We start from the raw sequence: 17,670 nt of genomic DNA, 5'->3' as shown, positions 1-17,670 counted from the left end.
CTATTATTAACACATGTATAAATAAATCGCTTCAGTATTTTTCCAGTATAATCAAAACATACATATGATACTATCTTTTACAATACATCAAAAGTTTTAAATTAAAATTCGTAATTAAGAAGTTGAAAGTACTTAAGGATGTGCACAATTCCACATACAGTATCTTAAATTTCATATTGAGCTTGGACTAACTTTATTTCGATATTGTACTATATCTTAGGAAATACAAATTCCAAAGGATTAGATCGATAACACAATATTTCGAAGACAGACATGTAATGCTGTGTTCATGCAATGTAAATCTGTACAATAACCATTTACACTTTATGTAACATACATAAGGACCCACCTGCAACAGGTGGTCCAATCAATCCGGCGAAACCGAGACCCATATTACAACACCCCAACAAAATCGTTGACAGTAACCACAACAAGGGAATGCTGCACTCCATTACAAAAACAGAATAAGCTGTACAATATTGCTAAGCTTAAAAAAGTTGTATATATAACTAGTTCACAAGCAATAAGTGCCAGACCTGCTGCCTGCCATGACATATAACTTTTACAGCCTATAAACATTCCATGAGATGCTCTTCCAATTACATTTGCATTTTCCCAAGCACTTAACAAAATAGGAGGCAACCGATAAGGTATTCCGTAAGAAATGGAATGTGGCACTAAACAAAGAACGATTGAATAAAATCCCAGGCCAATAATAAAAAATAATTGACATGTGTAAAAAGAAAAGTGGATCGCGAAAAAGCTTCTGATTAAATATTCCAGCCAGAAATTGACAACATTTGTTATTTTTCTGCATGTTGTATGTCTAGTTTCTTGGTGGTATTCGTCAGCATCACTTCTCATATGTTGCATCAGGAGATCGATCATATGAAGCAGATGGTCATATTTGTCACTGTTCATAACTCTGACGTCTGATACAGAAACCATTTCTTGGCAGCTTAAACACACATGCACAAACACAAACATTTGACGTCACTGCAGCCAAAATCAGTATGGATCCTCTCCATCCAAATACTAGTATTCCTGTTTGATAAAGTGGTGGTAACGCAATCCATCCTATTCCTACTCCAGTAAAGATAATCCCATTAGCAAGGGCATAGTATTTCTTAGCTGGAGGTAATCGCCATGGTCGGTGTCATAGACAGAAAAATACTGTATATATACTATTGTATATCACTGAATTAGTTATGCAGGCCCTGGCCACATTTTACTTACCTGAAATAACTCCATATGTCAAATACAGATGAATGAACTGGTATACTGCATTAGTTATGCAGGCCCTGGCCACATTTTACTTACCTGAAATAATTCCATATGTCAAATACAGATGAATGAACTGGTATACTGCATTAGTTATGCAGGCCCTGGCCACATTTTACTTACCTGAAATAATTCCATATGTCAAATACAGATGAATGAACTGGTATACTGCATTAGTTATGCAGGCCCTGACCACATTTTACTTACCTGAAATAATTCCATATGTCAAATACAGATGAATGAACTGGTATACTGCATTAGTTATGCAGGCCCGGGCCACATTTTACTTACCTGAAATAATTCCATATGTCAAATACAGATGAATGAACTGGTATACTGCATTAGTTATGCAGGCCCTGGCCACATTTTACTTACCTGAAATAATTCCATATGTCAAATACAGATGAATGAACTGGTATACTGCATTAGTTATGCAGGCCCTGACCACATTTTACTTACCTGAAATAATTCCATATGTCAAATACAGATGAATGAACTGGTATACTGCATTAGTTATGCAGGCCCTGGCCACATTTTACTTACCTGAAATAATTCCATGTGTCAAATATGGACGAATTAACTGGTATACTGTATTAGTTATGCATGTCCTCACATTTTACTTACTTGAAATAATTCCATGTGTCAAATATGGACGAATTAACTGGTATACTGTATTAGTTATGCAGGTCCGCCTCACACTTTACTTACCTGAAATCATTCCATGTGTCAAATATGGACGAATTAACTGGTATACTGTATTAGTTATGCAGGTCCTTCTCACATTTTACTTACCTGAAATAATTCCATGTGTCAAATATGGACGAATTAAGTGGTATACTGTATTAGTTATGCAGGTCCTTCTCACATTTTACTTACCTGAAATAATTCCATGTGTCAAATATGGACGAATTAAATGGTATACTGTATTATTTATGCAGGTCCTTCTCACATTTTACTTACCCGAAATAATTCCATATGTCAAATATGGACGAATTAACTGGTATACTGTATTAGTTATGCATGTCCTTCTCACATTTTACTTACCTGAAATAATTCCATATGTCAAATATGGACGAATTAACTGGTATACTGTATTAGTTATGCAGGTCCTTCTCACATTTTACTTACCTGAAATAATTCCATGTGTCAAATATGGACGAATTAACTGGTATACTGTATTAGTTATGCATGTCCTTCTCACATTTTACTTACCTGAAATAATTCCATATGTCAAATATGGACGAATAAACTGGTATACTGCATTAGTTATGCAGGTCCTTCTCACATGTTACTTACCTGAAATAATTCCATGTGTCAAATATGAACGAATTAACTGGTATACTGTATTATTTATGCAGGTCCTTCTCACATTTTACTTACCTGAAATAATTCCATGTGTCAAATATGGACGAATTAACTGGTATACTGTATTAGTTATGCATGTCCTTCTCACATTTTACTTACCTGAAATAATTCCATATGTCAAATATGGACGAATAAACTGGTATACTGCATTAGTTATGCAGGTCCTTTTCACATTTTACTTACCTGAAATAATTCCATGTGTCAAATATGAACGAATTAACTGGTATACTGTATTATTTATGCAGGTCCTTCTCACATTTTACTTACCTGAAATAATTCCATGTGTCAAATATGGACGAATTAACTGGTATACTGTATTAGTTATGCATGTCCTTCTCACATTTTACTTACCTGAAATAATTCCATGTGTCAAATATGGACGAATTAACTGGTATACTGTATTAGTTATGCAGGTCCTTCTCACATTTTACTTACCTGAAATAATTCCATGTGTCAAATATGGACGAATTAACTGGTATACTGTATTAGTTATGCATGTCCTTCTCACATTTTACTTACCTGAAATAATTCCATATGTCAAATATGGACGAATAAACTGGTATACTGCATTAGTTATGCAGGTACTTCTCACATTTTACTTACCTGAAATAATTCCATGTGTCAAATATGAACGAATTAACTGGTATACTGTATTATTTATGCAGGTCCTTCTCACATGTTACTTACCAGAAATAATTCCATATGTCAAATATGGACGAATAAACTGGTATACTGCATTAGTTATGCAGGTCCTTCTCACATTTTACTTACCTGAAATAATTCCATATGTCAAATATGAACGAATTAACTGGTATACTGTATTATTTATGCAGGTCCTTCTCACATGTTACTTACCAGAAATAATTCCACATGTCAAATATGGACGAATAAACTGGTATACTGCATTAGTTATGCAGGTCCTTCTCACATTTTACTTACCTGAAATAATTCCATATGTCAAATATGGACGAATAAACTGGTATACTGCATTAGTTATGCATGTCCTTCTCACATTTTACTTACCTGAAATAATTCCATATGTCAAATATGGACGAATTAACTGGTATACTGTATTTGTTATGCAGGTCCTTCTCACATTTTACTTACCTGAAATAATGCCATGTGTCAAATATGGACCAATTAACTGGTATACTGTATTAGTTATGCATGTCCTTCTCACATTTTACTTACCTAAAATAATTCCATATGTCAAATATGGACGAATAAACTGGTATACTGCATTAGTTATGCAGGTCCTTCTCACATTTTACTTCCCTGAAATAATTCCATGTGTCAAATATGGACGAATTAACTGGTATACTGCATTAGTTATGCAGGTCCTTCTCACATTTTACTTACCCGAAATAATTCCATATGTCAAATATCTAGTAATGCAATGAAATAATGCGAACATGCGAACATGTTTGATGAACCCGTCTTAACTTAGCTTGGGGTACCACCAATACCAATGTCGCCAGCTAGTTAGCAACAATGTCATTGACGAATTGTACCGCAATAGCTGTACAACAGGGGAAAATCAAGACCACATTGGCATCAAAAGAGAGAGTCTCAGAGCTGACCAAACTTCTGATGCACAATAGAGTAAACACTGTCAATAAAGTATTCTGTCTATTGGTCGAACACTGCAATAACATTTAGTGGAAGGAGCACAGCCCACATAAACCATGCTTCAAACGTGTAGTATAAATGATGTCATCTATGAGACCTGGTAACTCTTGGTGCATTGTACACCAGAACACGTCAATGAAGTACAAGCCTTCCTAAGAATACAGATATCTATACCTTCTGGTGCATTAATGAAGAGTGTCAATCAGTGGTCGAAGTACCTTGACACAGATCAAATGGGAAGGGCTGAAGGTGATTCAGTTTGCCTACTTGACGTTTTCATATAGCATAAAGAGCATTTTTTTTACTATAGTGTGACGATATAGTTGCCTACCTCAACAAAAAGAACATGAAGTCAATTCTTTTCAACATTTTCGCAGCGGAAATCCCCTCTTGGAATGTCTTACTCTACATCAGCCTAGAGGACAGGTACATCAATGGAAACAATCATACCTTAGCTGACACACTGTCTCGAATTTGTACCTTAGCAAAGTGGCATATCCCACCACAGATCAGTCTGCCACAGCACTGAACACCAAGTCCAGTGTTTGTGTCTCGCACACCACATTTTAGATACTTTTCATTTCTGCATTACATTAGTTGCTTTCCATTACTGCAGGCAACTCTTCAGCATACTTCCATTAGGTGTCATTATGCAGCATTATTTGTCGATTTTTTTCCGTCAATTTTATCGGTCAGTCTGGCAGTCTTCTAGAGGTGGCATCAGCAAAACGCATCACCCCCCCCCCCCGTCATTCTATGTAACAAATAAGAAGTACAGAAAACTAATATATGTTTTTTCACATGTTGATTTATTCTCATTTATGAAAAGTCTCGTACATAATTTTACCTTGCACTTTCCTTGGACATCCAAGCAATCTGTGTCTCTTTGATAAAATACCATGGATGTTGGCGTGGGAGGTTGATGGTAACACATGGTCTATGATCATTATAGGGCAGAGAGCGACAAACACACTCAGTGAGGCTTCCTGTACTTAGACTTTTTATCGTGTTGGGTTTGACTTTTAGACTGGCTTCAGATTCTACATTAAAATACCTTTAATGCGATGTAATACGCATTTCCAACACATGATTGGGAGTCATAAAAATAATGTCTCAATAATGTCGTCTTCAGTCTATTAGGGGCTTTATCATGGCACCAGTTTTCATCTTTGCCTTAGATTTCCTTCCATGACTAGAGTTTTATCATGCTTGTAAATATTAGAGTGTAGTATACCTCTTTCAATTGCAGGGCATCGTAATGTTAGGCATGCATAATCACTTAACCTTTTCAGTGTATATGCTTATGCTAATTTCCTGGCGCACAAATGACGCATCAGAAAAACTATTAAGGTAGCGGGACTATTATTTGCATACTTGTTTTTATTTTCTAATTGTGACTAAATGACTACAAATAGACCCGGAAAAGTATATATTTTTAGAATCGCCAGACTTCAAGCTCTTCACAAGTGTATTTTGCATGCCCGTATCTGCATTCTACGACGCGTTACTCAATCAAAGGTGAAAAATTACTTTTTCTGTAAAAAAAATAATTACGCATTTATGCTGGCGATAAGAAGTATTTTTTCCACTTTTCCTAGTTGTTCAATAGTCTGGTAAATTGAATGTGTCTGGTCAGTTTTATTCAAACAACGCGTTTAAAAAAATAGTGTGATGAATTTCAATTACTGTTTTAGTCACATTGCCCCCAACTCAAACCACAACTCGTTGGTAAATACTCGATGAAATAGTTTGTCTGGACACATTCAAGTTCCTCTCATTGTCACCTTAAAGCTGTGAAAATTTGGTGTTAATCCGACGACAATAAGTATACGTTATTTTTTGTTAAAGACCTTGTATTTTGAAAAGCATAAACTCCTAGAAAACGTCCATGAAGTAACAGCAAAGATTTTCAAGCTTGTTTATCGGCACAATCAATTTGTTTTCCCATCAAGGTCTGTTTTACCATGTGTAGGGGCAACCAAATGTGTAAGGCTATTAGAAACCAAAAAAATAAAGGAATGGGATAGCTATAATTGGATAAATTCGGCATATGAAAACACCAAAATCAATGATTTTTTTCAGTGGCTGTGTGACCTTGTGTCTGACACATTCATATGCAAATGACTAATCTGTGAAACAAACAGGGGCGGAGACAAACCACTTGAATGTTTGGAAACACTCATTGTGTGTCAGATAGCTACTGATAACACATCCTAACATTGCTTTGTCTTGAGTTTATCTTTGAAACTTATAGGCACACAGATTAAACCTGTGTTGTTGATTTTGGAAAACACTACTGAGTCTGCCTTGCTTCCCTTCAGAAAATATACATTTTAACCAACTTACATGACATTCTATGGTATGTTGACTTTATCATATGAAAGTTTATGATACATTTCATCAATTAATAAATAAATGTGAAAATCGTAATTTTCAACACAAATAATAGTCTCGCTACCTTAATTAAAATTTCAAATACATTTTGAATTTCAGATTAACATTTAATAAAGTAAGTGTAAAAAAGAATGAAACCAGATGTCACAATAGTTTAGTGCGTGCCTACAGCAACACATACTATTTCCCTTTTCTTGAATACCTCTCTTCCCAGCAGTCATTGAGATTACTTCGATTCGTAGAATTTCACTATGACTCATGATCAATATCAGTCCTGTTAGAGGGCACAACGGTCACCTTCCGAATTTGATCGCCTGAATGAAGAATTATCACACCTCCATTTATATCAGTAAATTTCACTTGAAACTATATCCAAAAGATGTATTATTCAATATTGGATGGATACAACTTTGTTCGAAGATTTATTATTTGATATGGGTCATATGAAACATTGTTAAAAAAATTAATATGTGATATGCCACATATACAATATTTTCTAAATCTTTAGTAATCAATATGGAGCATATAAAACAAAGTTCACATAATATTTTAACATGTGCTGAACAGAGAATGTTGCACTTTATTTTGATATTGTCCTTTTATAGTTCCTAATACATGAATGGTCAGACACTGTCGTCAAAATCCTGGTCAGCATCTGCCACGACCTTAGTTTTATTATTGTCAGTTTCATTTGCTGTTTCTATCACATTTTGTTTACAATCAGGGATGATCCCATAGAATTTGTGAAGGCATATAGGACCAACAAGCTCCAAAACACCACCAGCAAACAATAAACAGCCAGCAAATAGATAGGAGTTGTAATAGTTACCAGTAATATCGTATACGGATCCTAAAATCAAGGAAAGATTATTGTATAACAATATAATAATAATAATACAGGTGTTATTGGAAGTTGGAAGAAATGTTTCTGTTATGTTGAGAATATCGTGCGATGATCATTAAAATCTTACAACAATCATCTGGGACCTACCAGCAACAGGTGGTCCAATCAATCCGGAGATACCAAGACACATATTACAAAATCCCAATGCTTCAGGAAACTTTGACACACCGACAAAGTCTTTGATAGCAACCACGGCAATGGGGTGCTGCACTCCATTAGCAAAACCAAAAACGCTGTACAGTATTGCCAAGCCTAAAAAAGTCGTTGCTGGAAAGCTGAAAATATTAAGTAGTCCACAAACGATAAGTGCCAGACCTGCTGCTTGCCATGATGTAAGAATTTTACGGTCTACAATCATACCATGAGTGGCTCTTCCAATTACACTTGTCACTCCCCATGCAGTCAACACAACTGTCGGCCATGGATAAGGTATTCCATAGGAAACTGCACGTGGCACTAGAAGCAGTATGGTTGGATAAAATCCGAGCCCGAAGATGAAAAAGACCAACATTTGTAGAAGGAACAGTGGATCACGAAAAAGCTTAGGATTAAATATGCCAGTCATAAATTGGCAACATCTGTTGCTGTTTTTGATTGACGTGTCATTTATTTTCTGATAGATTTTTTTGGTATCTCTTGCATGTTCCAGTAAGGGGTCGGTCGTATAAAGCTGAACATCATTGTCAATGTCCATCAGACTGTTCTTTGATACAGAGACTATTCTCATTGGAGGCGGGCGAAACACACATGCACAAACACAGATATTTGACGTCACTGCAGCCAAAATCAGTATGGATCCTCTCCATCCAAATACTTGTATTCCTGTTTGATAAAGTGGTGGTAACGCAATCCATCCTATTCCTACTCCAGTAAAGACAATCCCATTAGCAAGGGCATAATATCTCTTGAAATAGCTTGCGGTAATCGCCATAGTCGGTGTCATAGCCAATCCATATCCTATTCCTAAAAAATATAAAAATACTTAATTTACCTTCACAGGGAGCCCAGGAGAACTATAATCAACTATAGTACGTCGTCTCTATGAGCGGGTGGGGGTGGGGGGTATCGGCTGGTATCTAGTGTAAGAAATAGACAAGGGATGAAGGCTCCAGGCCTGTTCAGCATTTTGTCAACAACGAATCACAAGACTGGTTACGAACCACATCGAAGTCACGACTCGGTCAGCCTTGCTCAACTGGTTGGTACGCCTCCAACTGTGCCGTGCGTTCGGGCAAACCGTTCCTAAATTCCTAAATGGAGTCAATTTGTGTAGTTTTCTTGATTTATTCTGCAGATATCTGTAAAATGTAGGTAAGGCTTTGGCGAAATTTGAGGGAGCAACTAATATTCTTCAACCTGGTATTTTTTTTAGATTCTATTCTTTATTCTTTTCGTCTGTTTTTTCGAGTTTAAAAAATGTGAGCTGGCTGGAGCCTTCATCCCTTGTCTATTTCTTACACGAGATACCAGCCGATACCCCCCCCCCCGCTCATAGGGAGTGCGTACAGTTGATCATAGTTCCTGGGCTCCCTGTGATACAACTGAAAATTCTCATAGCACAATACTGCTGGTAAAATATAGTACTCCGGCTCACTCATTATTGAAGCTAAGCTTCCCTGGTGACTCAGTTATGCAATTGTGGGCCACGCAGCATTTCCCATGTCATTGTAGATAACATTGTAGATGCTGACCTGTGCTACTTTACTTTAATTTGCATATCAACACTCGGAGCTGAAGTTCTGTTCTTATGCACATAGATACTATAATTTCAGTTTGATCGGTGACCTTAACAAGTAAATATTGGGACCTATTTCTATTTATATGTCAAATCAAAGACTATGGAAATGTCTAATGTATTTGGTCAAATAAAGATGCATTAAAACATACGCTGTATTAGTTATATAGGATCTGGTCACATGTTACCTTTCCAAAATAATTCCATGTGTCAAATAAAAACGAATTAACTAGTATACTGTATTAGTTATGTGGAACCTAACCATAATTGCATACCTGAAATAATTGTATGTCAAATAAACTTTTATTAAAAGATATGCTGTATTAGTTTTACTGGACCTAATCATATGTTACCTTTGCAAAATAATCTCATAAGCCAAATACAGATGAATTAACTAGTATACTGTATTAGTTATGCAGAACCTGGCCACATTTTACTTACCTGAAATAATTCCATATGTGAAATACAGATGAATAGTTGTTGTTGCCAGGAAGCTGAGGACTAATCCAATAGATGCGACCAAGCCACCAATAAATACAACAAGACGACAACCTATTTTATTGTTGAGGGCACTAGCTATTGGTCCTGCAGATAGAAGTAAAATGCCGTGATGTTAACTGATTGGTTGACTGCACAGGGTCAAAGTGAATCAGACTTTTCATAATAACTAAAGGAAAATATGAATATGCTAAAATTGTTACTGTAGGAGAAATGTTCATTGGGTTTAGTCTCAGATAAGAATAATTTATTGTTATCTTAGGTTTAGATTTCAGCGGATTTGAAGTTGCAGGGATATTTGTAAAAGAAAAAATATTGTTAAATTTGAATTTAGCAAAGCGGAAATAAAAGCTAGCTAATAGTTCCACTAAATACGGTAATCTGTAATAAATTACCTAATGGTTATACAATATTAACGCATACAGATTGTTTCCTGAAAGAGCAATATTAACCACACAGCACATCTTTCATTCAAACTCTTGGAGGGTGGGGGCCTGGGAAGAAATAGCATGTGCTGAAAAACGGGTACAAATTGCACAAATTAACAGTCAGCATTCTCGATAATTCACTATAGACAAGTCAACTTTTTCAGAAGCAACTCATGTGTCAGATTACAAAAAATCTATAAAAAGGCTTATTCAGGTTAAATTTGAACAGAAAAATGCATTATTCGCCATAAAAGCAGTGTTTTTCGGTTTTAATTACTACCTTATACCTACTTCAACAAAATCATTATATAGATAGGTAAAAAATGCAAACGAGTTCAATAGCATGAGTTTTATAAAACCCTATGGGCTCGAAAACTAGCAAAGACGGGAAATAAAATGTTGCATTGTTGTTGCCATGTTTATTTATCCATGACTATTCTCTCACCAGAGTTAATTACTAGTACACCACGAATACTTGTTCTTCTGGAGTCCGTAATAAAACTGAATTAAGGTAGAGATGCTGGTTCGTGGGCATTGTCATTGTTGGAACATACTCAAAAATCAATGTTAAATATAGGAAACCTAGGCACGCGTATGTGATTAAAATTCCCGAAAGTTTGTTTGCGTTGTTTTTTGATTGACAAGTCACTGTTGATGTTATATGCAAATGATTGCTGGCCTCAGTTACGGAGCAGCCGGTGTGCGACTTCCTGTCCTGGCTCTCTGTTTACTTACCCCAAGCGCGATCAACTAGCAAACTACAAAAACAGACAAATCGTAGACGCTTCCAAGCATGCAAGCGGAATGAAAGAAAACATACACTTGTAACTGATAAGTAAACTTTTTCACCCTTAAATAAATCGATTTTTCATTTATTTTCATGTAGGAGGTAGCGTCGATAGGGCGATTTAATTTTCGCGCAAAACAAGGCCACAATTTCTTTTGTTTTCTTGGTGCATAGATTTCAAGCTTTTTCGCATTGTGGGCGAAACTAAAAAATGTTTCCACACATTTTTACTCCAACGGCATTTTAACACTGAAGTAAACATTTTTCGTTTCGTTGTAACGATTATCGTGCTGATAGAATTGTCATGCAATTGACAAACAACACAGCTGTTGGTGTCATCGATAACTAACTTTTCAGTGTCAAAATACACAAACATAAAATGATGGCTAATTAAAAATAAATAAAAAAAAAAAACTGGAAATTACCAAAAAATCGGCAATGAGATGCTGTTTTTAAACACCGCGGTAAAATCATGCACTCTGCGATGCCATCCTGGTTACCTTAATCGGAAACCCCCTTGTCAGCTTGCATGCACCGGTATGGTTTCACTGTCTTCACTGGAACAGAAACAATAGAGCTGCCAATTAGCGGCTCTGTTAACTGTGAACGATTTATAAAACGTGATTGTGTCAAAGAGCACAGTGTAAAAACTTGTCAATGGAAACACTAATAAATAAGCCATTATGTTCCTAGTGTTTTTAAATTAAAATCAGGGTATGCATTCAAAAGTTAAATAGTTTTAAGTGCACTTTCACCTAAAATGCATGATTTTAACCCAAAATCAACACCACTTAATATGGTATCATAGTACATTATTATAAACCATAAAACTCGAAAGTTTAAATATAACTCTTTCAAATGATATATAACTTGATGGGTAAAAGTTATATTTTACTCGTGTAATTACAGTAATTAGAGCCAATTAGAAATATAGTCTCCCAACCTGCATCTCTACATTAATGTCCTTCATTAAAATTATTAAAGGTTTGTGTCGTTTTTGGGCCTCACTGGTCACTGAGTTTCCTGAAATCTTGCCTATATCGATTGGGTCGCAATTACTGTAGCTGCAGTTCTGTAGCTCTGGATTTACCAATAGACGACCGAATCAGACTACCGATGCAACAGAAAACGCCAAAAACGGACACCAGCGAAATCCAGAGCTACAGAACTGCAGCTACAATTACTGTAGCTATCGCCGAAGTAAATAGTCTCGCACCTCCTTCGCTATTATCACGGATTTTTCGTCGCCGAAGTGATTCACGTACGAAATTTTGGTTCTCCGTGCGCCCCTAAATAACAATATCTCATCTAACCGCTGGGACGATTGGGCGAAAATTGTTTGTTTTTTGACTTCGCACAAACACAAAGGCGGTAAAACTTGATTTCTAAGGACGCAGATCATTAGGATCGAACGATTTCTTTTGTTTAAATGTCGTTGTATGCCCAGAAACATAGCAACGTTGTTATTTTGGTGAAAATAGAAAATGTTTCGTAAAATAAAGGATGTTGATCGAACAATTCCTTACTAGAACGTCTCCGGTGAGACTGGCCAGCCGTGGCAATTTTAAAATTGGTCCGACGCGAAATTACCACAACGCGGAAGATCATCCAAACTTGTTCTAAAAGATTTAGCATACAAAACAGTCTCGTCTCCTGTATAAAAGGTCTTCTACTCTCCGAAATTTGACAATGGCACTAGCCCATAATGAACTTCCTGTTCCTGTTCACGTCGCCGTACGTAAAGCCACACTCAAGTTTACTCACTTTATTTTGATTTTGTAAGTGTTTAATGATGTCTTTCTCTCGTGTCACGCCATGACCTACTTTCAACCTCATGGCCATGTTGCAACGAAGTGCGTGACCCGAGTGAATACTAGTATATAATCATTTAAGCTAGTCACGTGATTTGTTCCACCTTATTGGTAATGTTTTAAGTATCTTTACTGCATTTTGTATATACCAATTTGTATATATAAACGGCCCCGATTGAAGGTCATGTATTTTGTTACGTCACCAATTCGTTCGTAGGTACGTCTTCTGGAATTATGCCTACTTTTTTAGTACCCCCTCCAAAAATTAAGTGTTCTTACCAATAGCATACGTGACAAATATAGCCGTTCCGCTTATACCTGCAACTGAACTAGTAGTATCGTCAAAGTAGTCTTTGAGTTTGTTGATAAAAGGTCCAAATGCCGTGAGGCTTCCAATGCTGAGTAGAAGTGACACATGTGCTGCAGCAACCACAACCAATCCCCATCCGCCATCAGGAGGTACATTGATAGCTGACAATTTTAGCTTACGTCCGTTCTCCGGTTGTGGTTTCCCAACATCCATTTTTATCAGTTGAGGTCACGGTTTGATACCCGATAAGGCAATATATTAGCCTATGCACTATAGATGACAATGAACGTCTATGCGCTGCGACGACCACCACCGTTTAAACAGCACGATAATATAGTCCGTGGGGTCAAGGTCACGCACTTCGATGCAACATAGCTGTGGTTGAAACTAGGTCATGGAGTGACACGCGAGGAAGCCATTTGTAATGTTTGTGAGTCAATAAAGACAGACACTGTTGCAACACGTGTGGCCACGTCCAAGCTTTATTCCCGACTGCCCCATGCTATCAAAAACTACAGACTCCCTAGCACAATTGTCATTCTTAATATATTACATTCCTCCTTCCTTAATTTGTAATTGCCCGAACTGAAAATATAATTTAAATACGTCGTATCTTAATCGAAAAATACCTATTAAATTGAATCTTTAACCATAGACCCTCTAACCTCTGTTAGAGGGTCTATGCTTTAACTAATTACTACAAACATATATAAGTTCTGTTAGTATATTAGTGATTCTAATTATTCTAAGCTTCTAAGCTGTTTTGGTCAACAATTAGACGCAATAGTACAATCAGTAATAATATCCCACCTGCCATACAAGCAAACCAATGGCATGACTACTTTCAAAAACTCTTTTCTTGTGCACCTATAAGTAATGAATTCGTCTCTCAGAGCAAACTGTTAAGTTACTTAGAGTCTGTGAATGAATATAGTTATGCAAATGAAATTGACTGGGACATATTGAATGGTCCAATTACTGAAAGAGAAATAATTGAGAGCATCAAATGGCTCAAGAATGATAAATCACCAGGACCTGATGGATTGCCTGGCGAGTATTTTAAATCTTCTGTAAATATACTATTGCCATATCTACACGTCTTGTTCAATAAGATCTTTGATTCTGGCGAAATACGAACTGACTGGTCAAATGCAATCATTATACCTATATATAAAAAGGGGTCGAGGGTTGATCCAGAGAGCTATAGGGCAATTTCACTACTTGATATTTTTGGGAAAATTTTTACGTCAATTCTTAATGTACGTTTAAACTTTTGGGCAGATGCTTTGGGGAAAATAAACGAAGAACGGTGGGTTTTATCATGGATACTCAACAACTGACAACATATTTATCCTTCAGGCAATTGTTCAAAAATATATAACCAAAAAACGGGGAAAATTATACTGCGCCTTCGTGGATTTCTCTAAAGCATTTGATAATATAGAGAGACAACGTCTTTGGTATGTCCTACTTAAAGGGGGAGTAAATGGAAAGATGTTTAAGGTATTACATAATATCTATGCAAATGTTAAATCATGTGTCAAAACTTTAACCGGATATACTGAATACTTTCAGTGTCCTATGGGTGTTCGCCAGGGTTGTATGTTAAGCCCATTCCTGTTCTCCATCTTTATCAATGAATTGTGTAATGAGCTGAATAATTCGGAGCACCACGGTGTTCAATTATCTCCTGATTTAATTGAATTATTCTGTCTTCTATTTGCGGATGACGTTATTAGATAAACTAGGATTGTATTGTGAGCGCTGGAGTATGTCTGTAAACTTGGAGAAGACCAAAATTATTGTTTTCAAGGGCGGGAGACATTTATCAAGGAACGAAAAGTGGGTTTATGGAGGGATGGAGGTCCACACCGTCTCATACTACAAATATCTTGGAATTATGTTCTTCTGTAGACTACACTGGTCACTGGCAACAAAACTATTGGCGCAGCAAGCGAAAAAAACTTTATTTTGTTCATTTAAAGCTCTGAATTGCTTACGCCCTCTATCCTACATAACCTATTTTAAGGTCTTTGATACAATGATATTACCAATACTAACGTATGGGGCGGAAATCTGGGGTTTTAGAGAGTGTAAATGTCTAGAACGAGTTCAATATCTTGCCTGTAGAATGTTTCTTGGTGTTTCAAATAGATCACCAAATAGTAGTATTCTAGGAGAATGTGGGAGATATCCTATCTATCTGTACTCAGCAAAACGCTGCATTAAATATTGGGCAAAATTAATTTCCATGCCAAATTCAAGGTACCCCAAGAAATGTTACAATATGCTATACACTATCGAAAGGTCGGGAACCAGAACAAAACACACTTGGATCAGTGACATCCAAAATTGACTTTCCATTTGTAATATGAATGATGCTTGGCTTGCACCAATCTGATTAAAATCTGATGTAGTGTACGGGCTTTAATTATTTTGGCTATAAACTTATTTTAATTTTATTTTTTATTACTTTTGTTATTAATGCCCTTTTATTTTATTTTATTTTATTATTTTACTTTGATTTTGATTTTGTGATTTTTTTAATTCCGCCCTACCTACATCTGAGCCGATGCCAATGTAACGAGATTTCAACGAGACCCACTATCGACGATTTTAGTCAACGAATCACAGACCTCCTTCTATAGCGCACATGATGACGTCACCGGGCGGAGTCGGGTGGCAAACACTCAAATAAAATGGCGGATTATACCGACGTTAGCGACCGAGAATAACACGGCTTTACGGTAAGTTTATCATTGTCAAATGCAACGAAAGTCATTTTTATGTTAATATTGTGGCTCGAATGGTTCGACTTTAGATCGTTATTTTGCATAGTTATTCTGGGAGTGACGATTTTGTTTCCACCGTTTCGACCGAACACCAGTGTCTTTTTCCAGTCGCCTGCCCTGGAGACGGGTGATGTTTTGTTGAAGATCGGGCCAACATCGTCTACGGTATTGAAGCCGTAGCTGTAAATATTCATCAAATTGTATCAACATTTTGTACATTATACAATAACTCTTTATTAAAGTAATTGAGCTGATTTGGACTGGAATAAAATATTTTTTATTTGGAACACATCGCAATTGATCCAATTTTCTGCGTCGATGCCGTGGGCCGGTGACCGTTATACAATTTAAAATCAGTTTGCATTGTTTACTATAGCTGTTTACAGTGTTCTAATCATTACGATTTACTTATTTTTTTGCTTCCATTCTAGATAATTATGCTCAGTGATGTAAAATTGAAGCGATGACTGAATGAACGAACCTTGGCTGGCGAAGATGTATCTGGAAGTGTACACATTTGTTGGAAGTAAAAAAAATGTTCAATGTAATGACAAAAATTGTAAAATGCTGAGGAATTTCTTTTGCAAATAAAAATATACTAGCAATTTTCTATTAATGGTTTATTCAAGTGGGCAAAATATAATGTACAGAAAGATTGCCCGTAGAGTATCGCTACACTGAAAAGTAAGCAACCGACAGCCTGTATAAAAGGGGGGCTGTGATTGGCTGTTACTTACGCGAGATTTGAACGGGACTTACATAGGCGTCGGATCAGATGTAGGTAGGGCAGAATTTAAAAAAAATCACAAAATCAAAGTAAAATAAAAGGGCATTAATAACAAAAGTAATAAAAAATAAAATTAAAATAAGTTTATAGCCAAAATAATTGAAGCCCGTACACTACATCAGATTTTAATCAGATTGGGCTTGCACAAGAAGTTGGAAATGTTAATGTTTTTATAAATACATTTGTGGAACGATTCAAACAGTATCTTTCCCTGGTATGGCAGGCTGACTTGTGTACTTTAGACAAGTTAGATGCTTACTGCCAATTTAAAACTACCATAGAACCAGAAAGATATTTGTTTTCTGTTCATATTCGAACCCATATGCAATCACTATCTCGGCTACGATGTTCATCACATTGTTTACGAATTGAAAAAAGACAGAGGTCATCTAGAAAGAGATCAACGTACGTGCGAGCTTTGCAATACGAATTCAATTGAAAACGAGTTCCATTTTTTATTAGTTTGTATTTTTTATAAACATATTAGATGTCTCAATATCCCACACTACTATTGCACCCCACCAACTGTAAATAAATTTATCGAATAACTGAAAACTCAAAATGATGTACTTCTACAGCGTTTAGCTGCGTTTGTATTTAATGCTATGAAACTTAGGAAGGAAGCCGCTGAAATATTGTAAATAATTTAAATATTTTGTATTTACTGTTTTGGGTCGATGGCCATGTATCAGTTAATAAAGATCCTACTGAACTAATTATTTTTTTTTTGTGTTCTTTTTTTATTCTTTCAAAGTCTGCTATCCGATATATAGTATATTACTAACTACATTAATTATTTCTAAATTCAATGAAAAATCACAATAAATATCACAATTATTCAACCATAACATGAAAATTCATCAAGTATATCAAATCGAAAAATTCGAAATGAATGTTCAATATAAACTCTTAATCACATCAAAATTCATAGTCCTGACATTCAATTGCA

General features: G+C 36.0%; 1 protein-coding gene and 1 long non-coding RNA gene across 2 annotated transcripts; one reads left to right on the top strand and one right to left on the bottom strand.

Moving 5' to 3' along the window:
- Positions 1-7,292: 7,292 nt before the first annotated feature.
- Positions 7,293-13,355, bottom strand: LOC100369715 (monocarboxylate transporter 13-like). Its single transcript, XM_006816364.3, has 4 exons — positions 13,112-13,355; positions 9,750-9,893; positions 7,661-8,536; positions 7,293-7,519 (listed from the first exon to the last, which is right to left on the bottom strand). Exons 1-4 carry the CDS (start codon positions 13,353-13,355, stop codon positions 7,293-7,295), a joined length of 1,491 nt encoding a protein of 496 aa, XP_006816427.1.
- A 2,314-nt stretch (positions 13,356-15,669) lies between these two features.
- On the top strand, positions 15,670-16,539 carry LOC144359819 (uncharacterized). The gene is made up of 2 exons (XR_013422079.2): positions 15,670-15,889; positions 16,366-16,539. It is a non-coding gene; the product is annotated as an uncharacterized LOC144359819 (long non-coding RNA).
- Positions 16,540-17,670: the final 1,131 nt, after the last annotated feature.

This window comes from Saccoglossus kowalevskii, chromosome 10 (assembly GCF_978046115.1).
Source record: "Saccoglossus kowalevskii chromosome 10, keSacKowa6.1, whole genome shotgun sequence".
Classification (NCBI taxonomy): domain Eukaryota; kingdom Metazoa; phylum Hemichordata; class Enteropneusta; family Harrimaniidae; genus Saccoglossus; species Saccoglossus kowalevskii.
The sequence above is the reverse complement of the archived record's forward strand: the minus strand, read 5'-3'. Positions and strand labels throughout refer to the sequence as shown.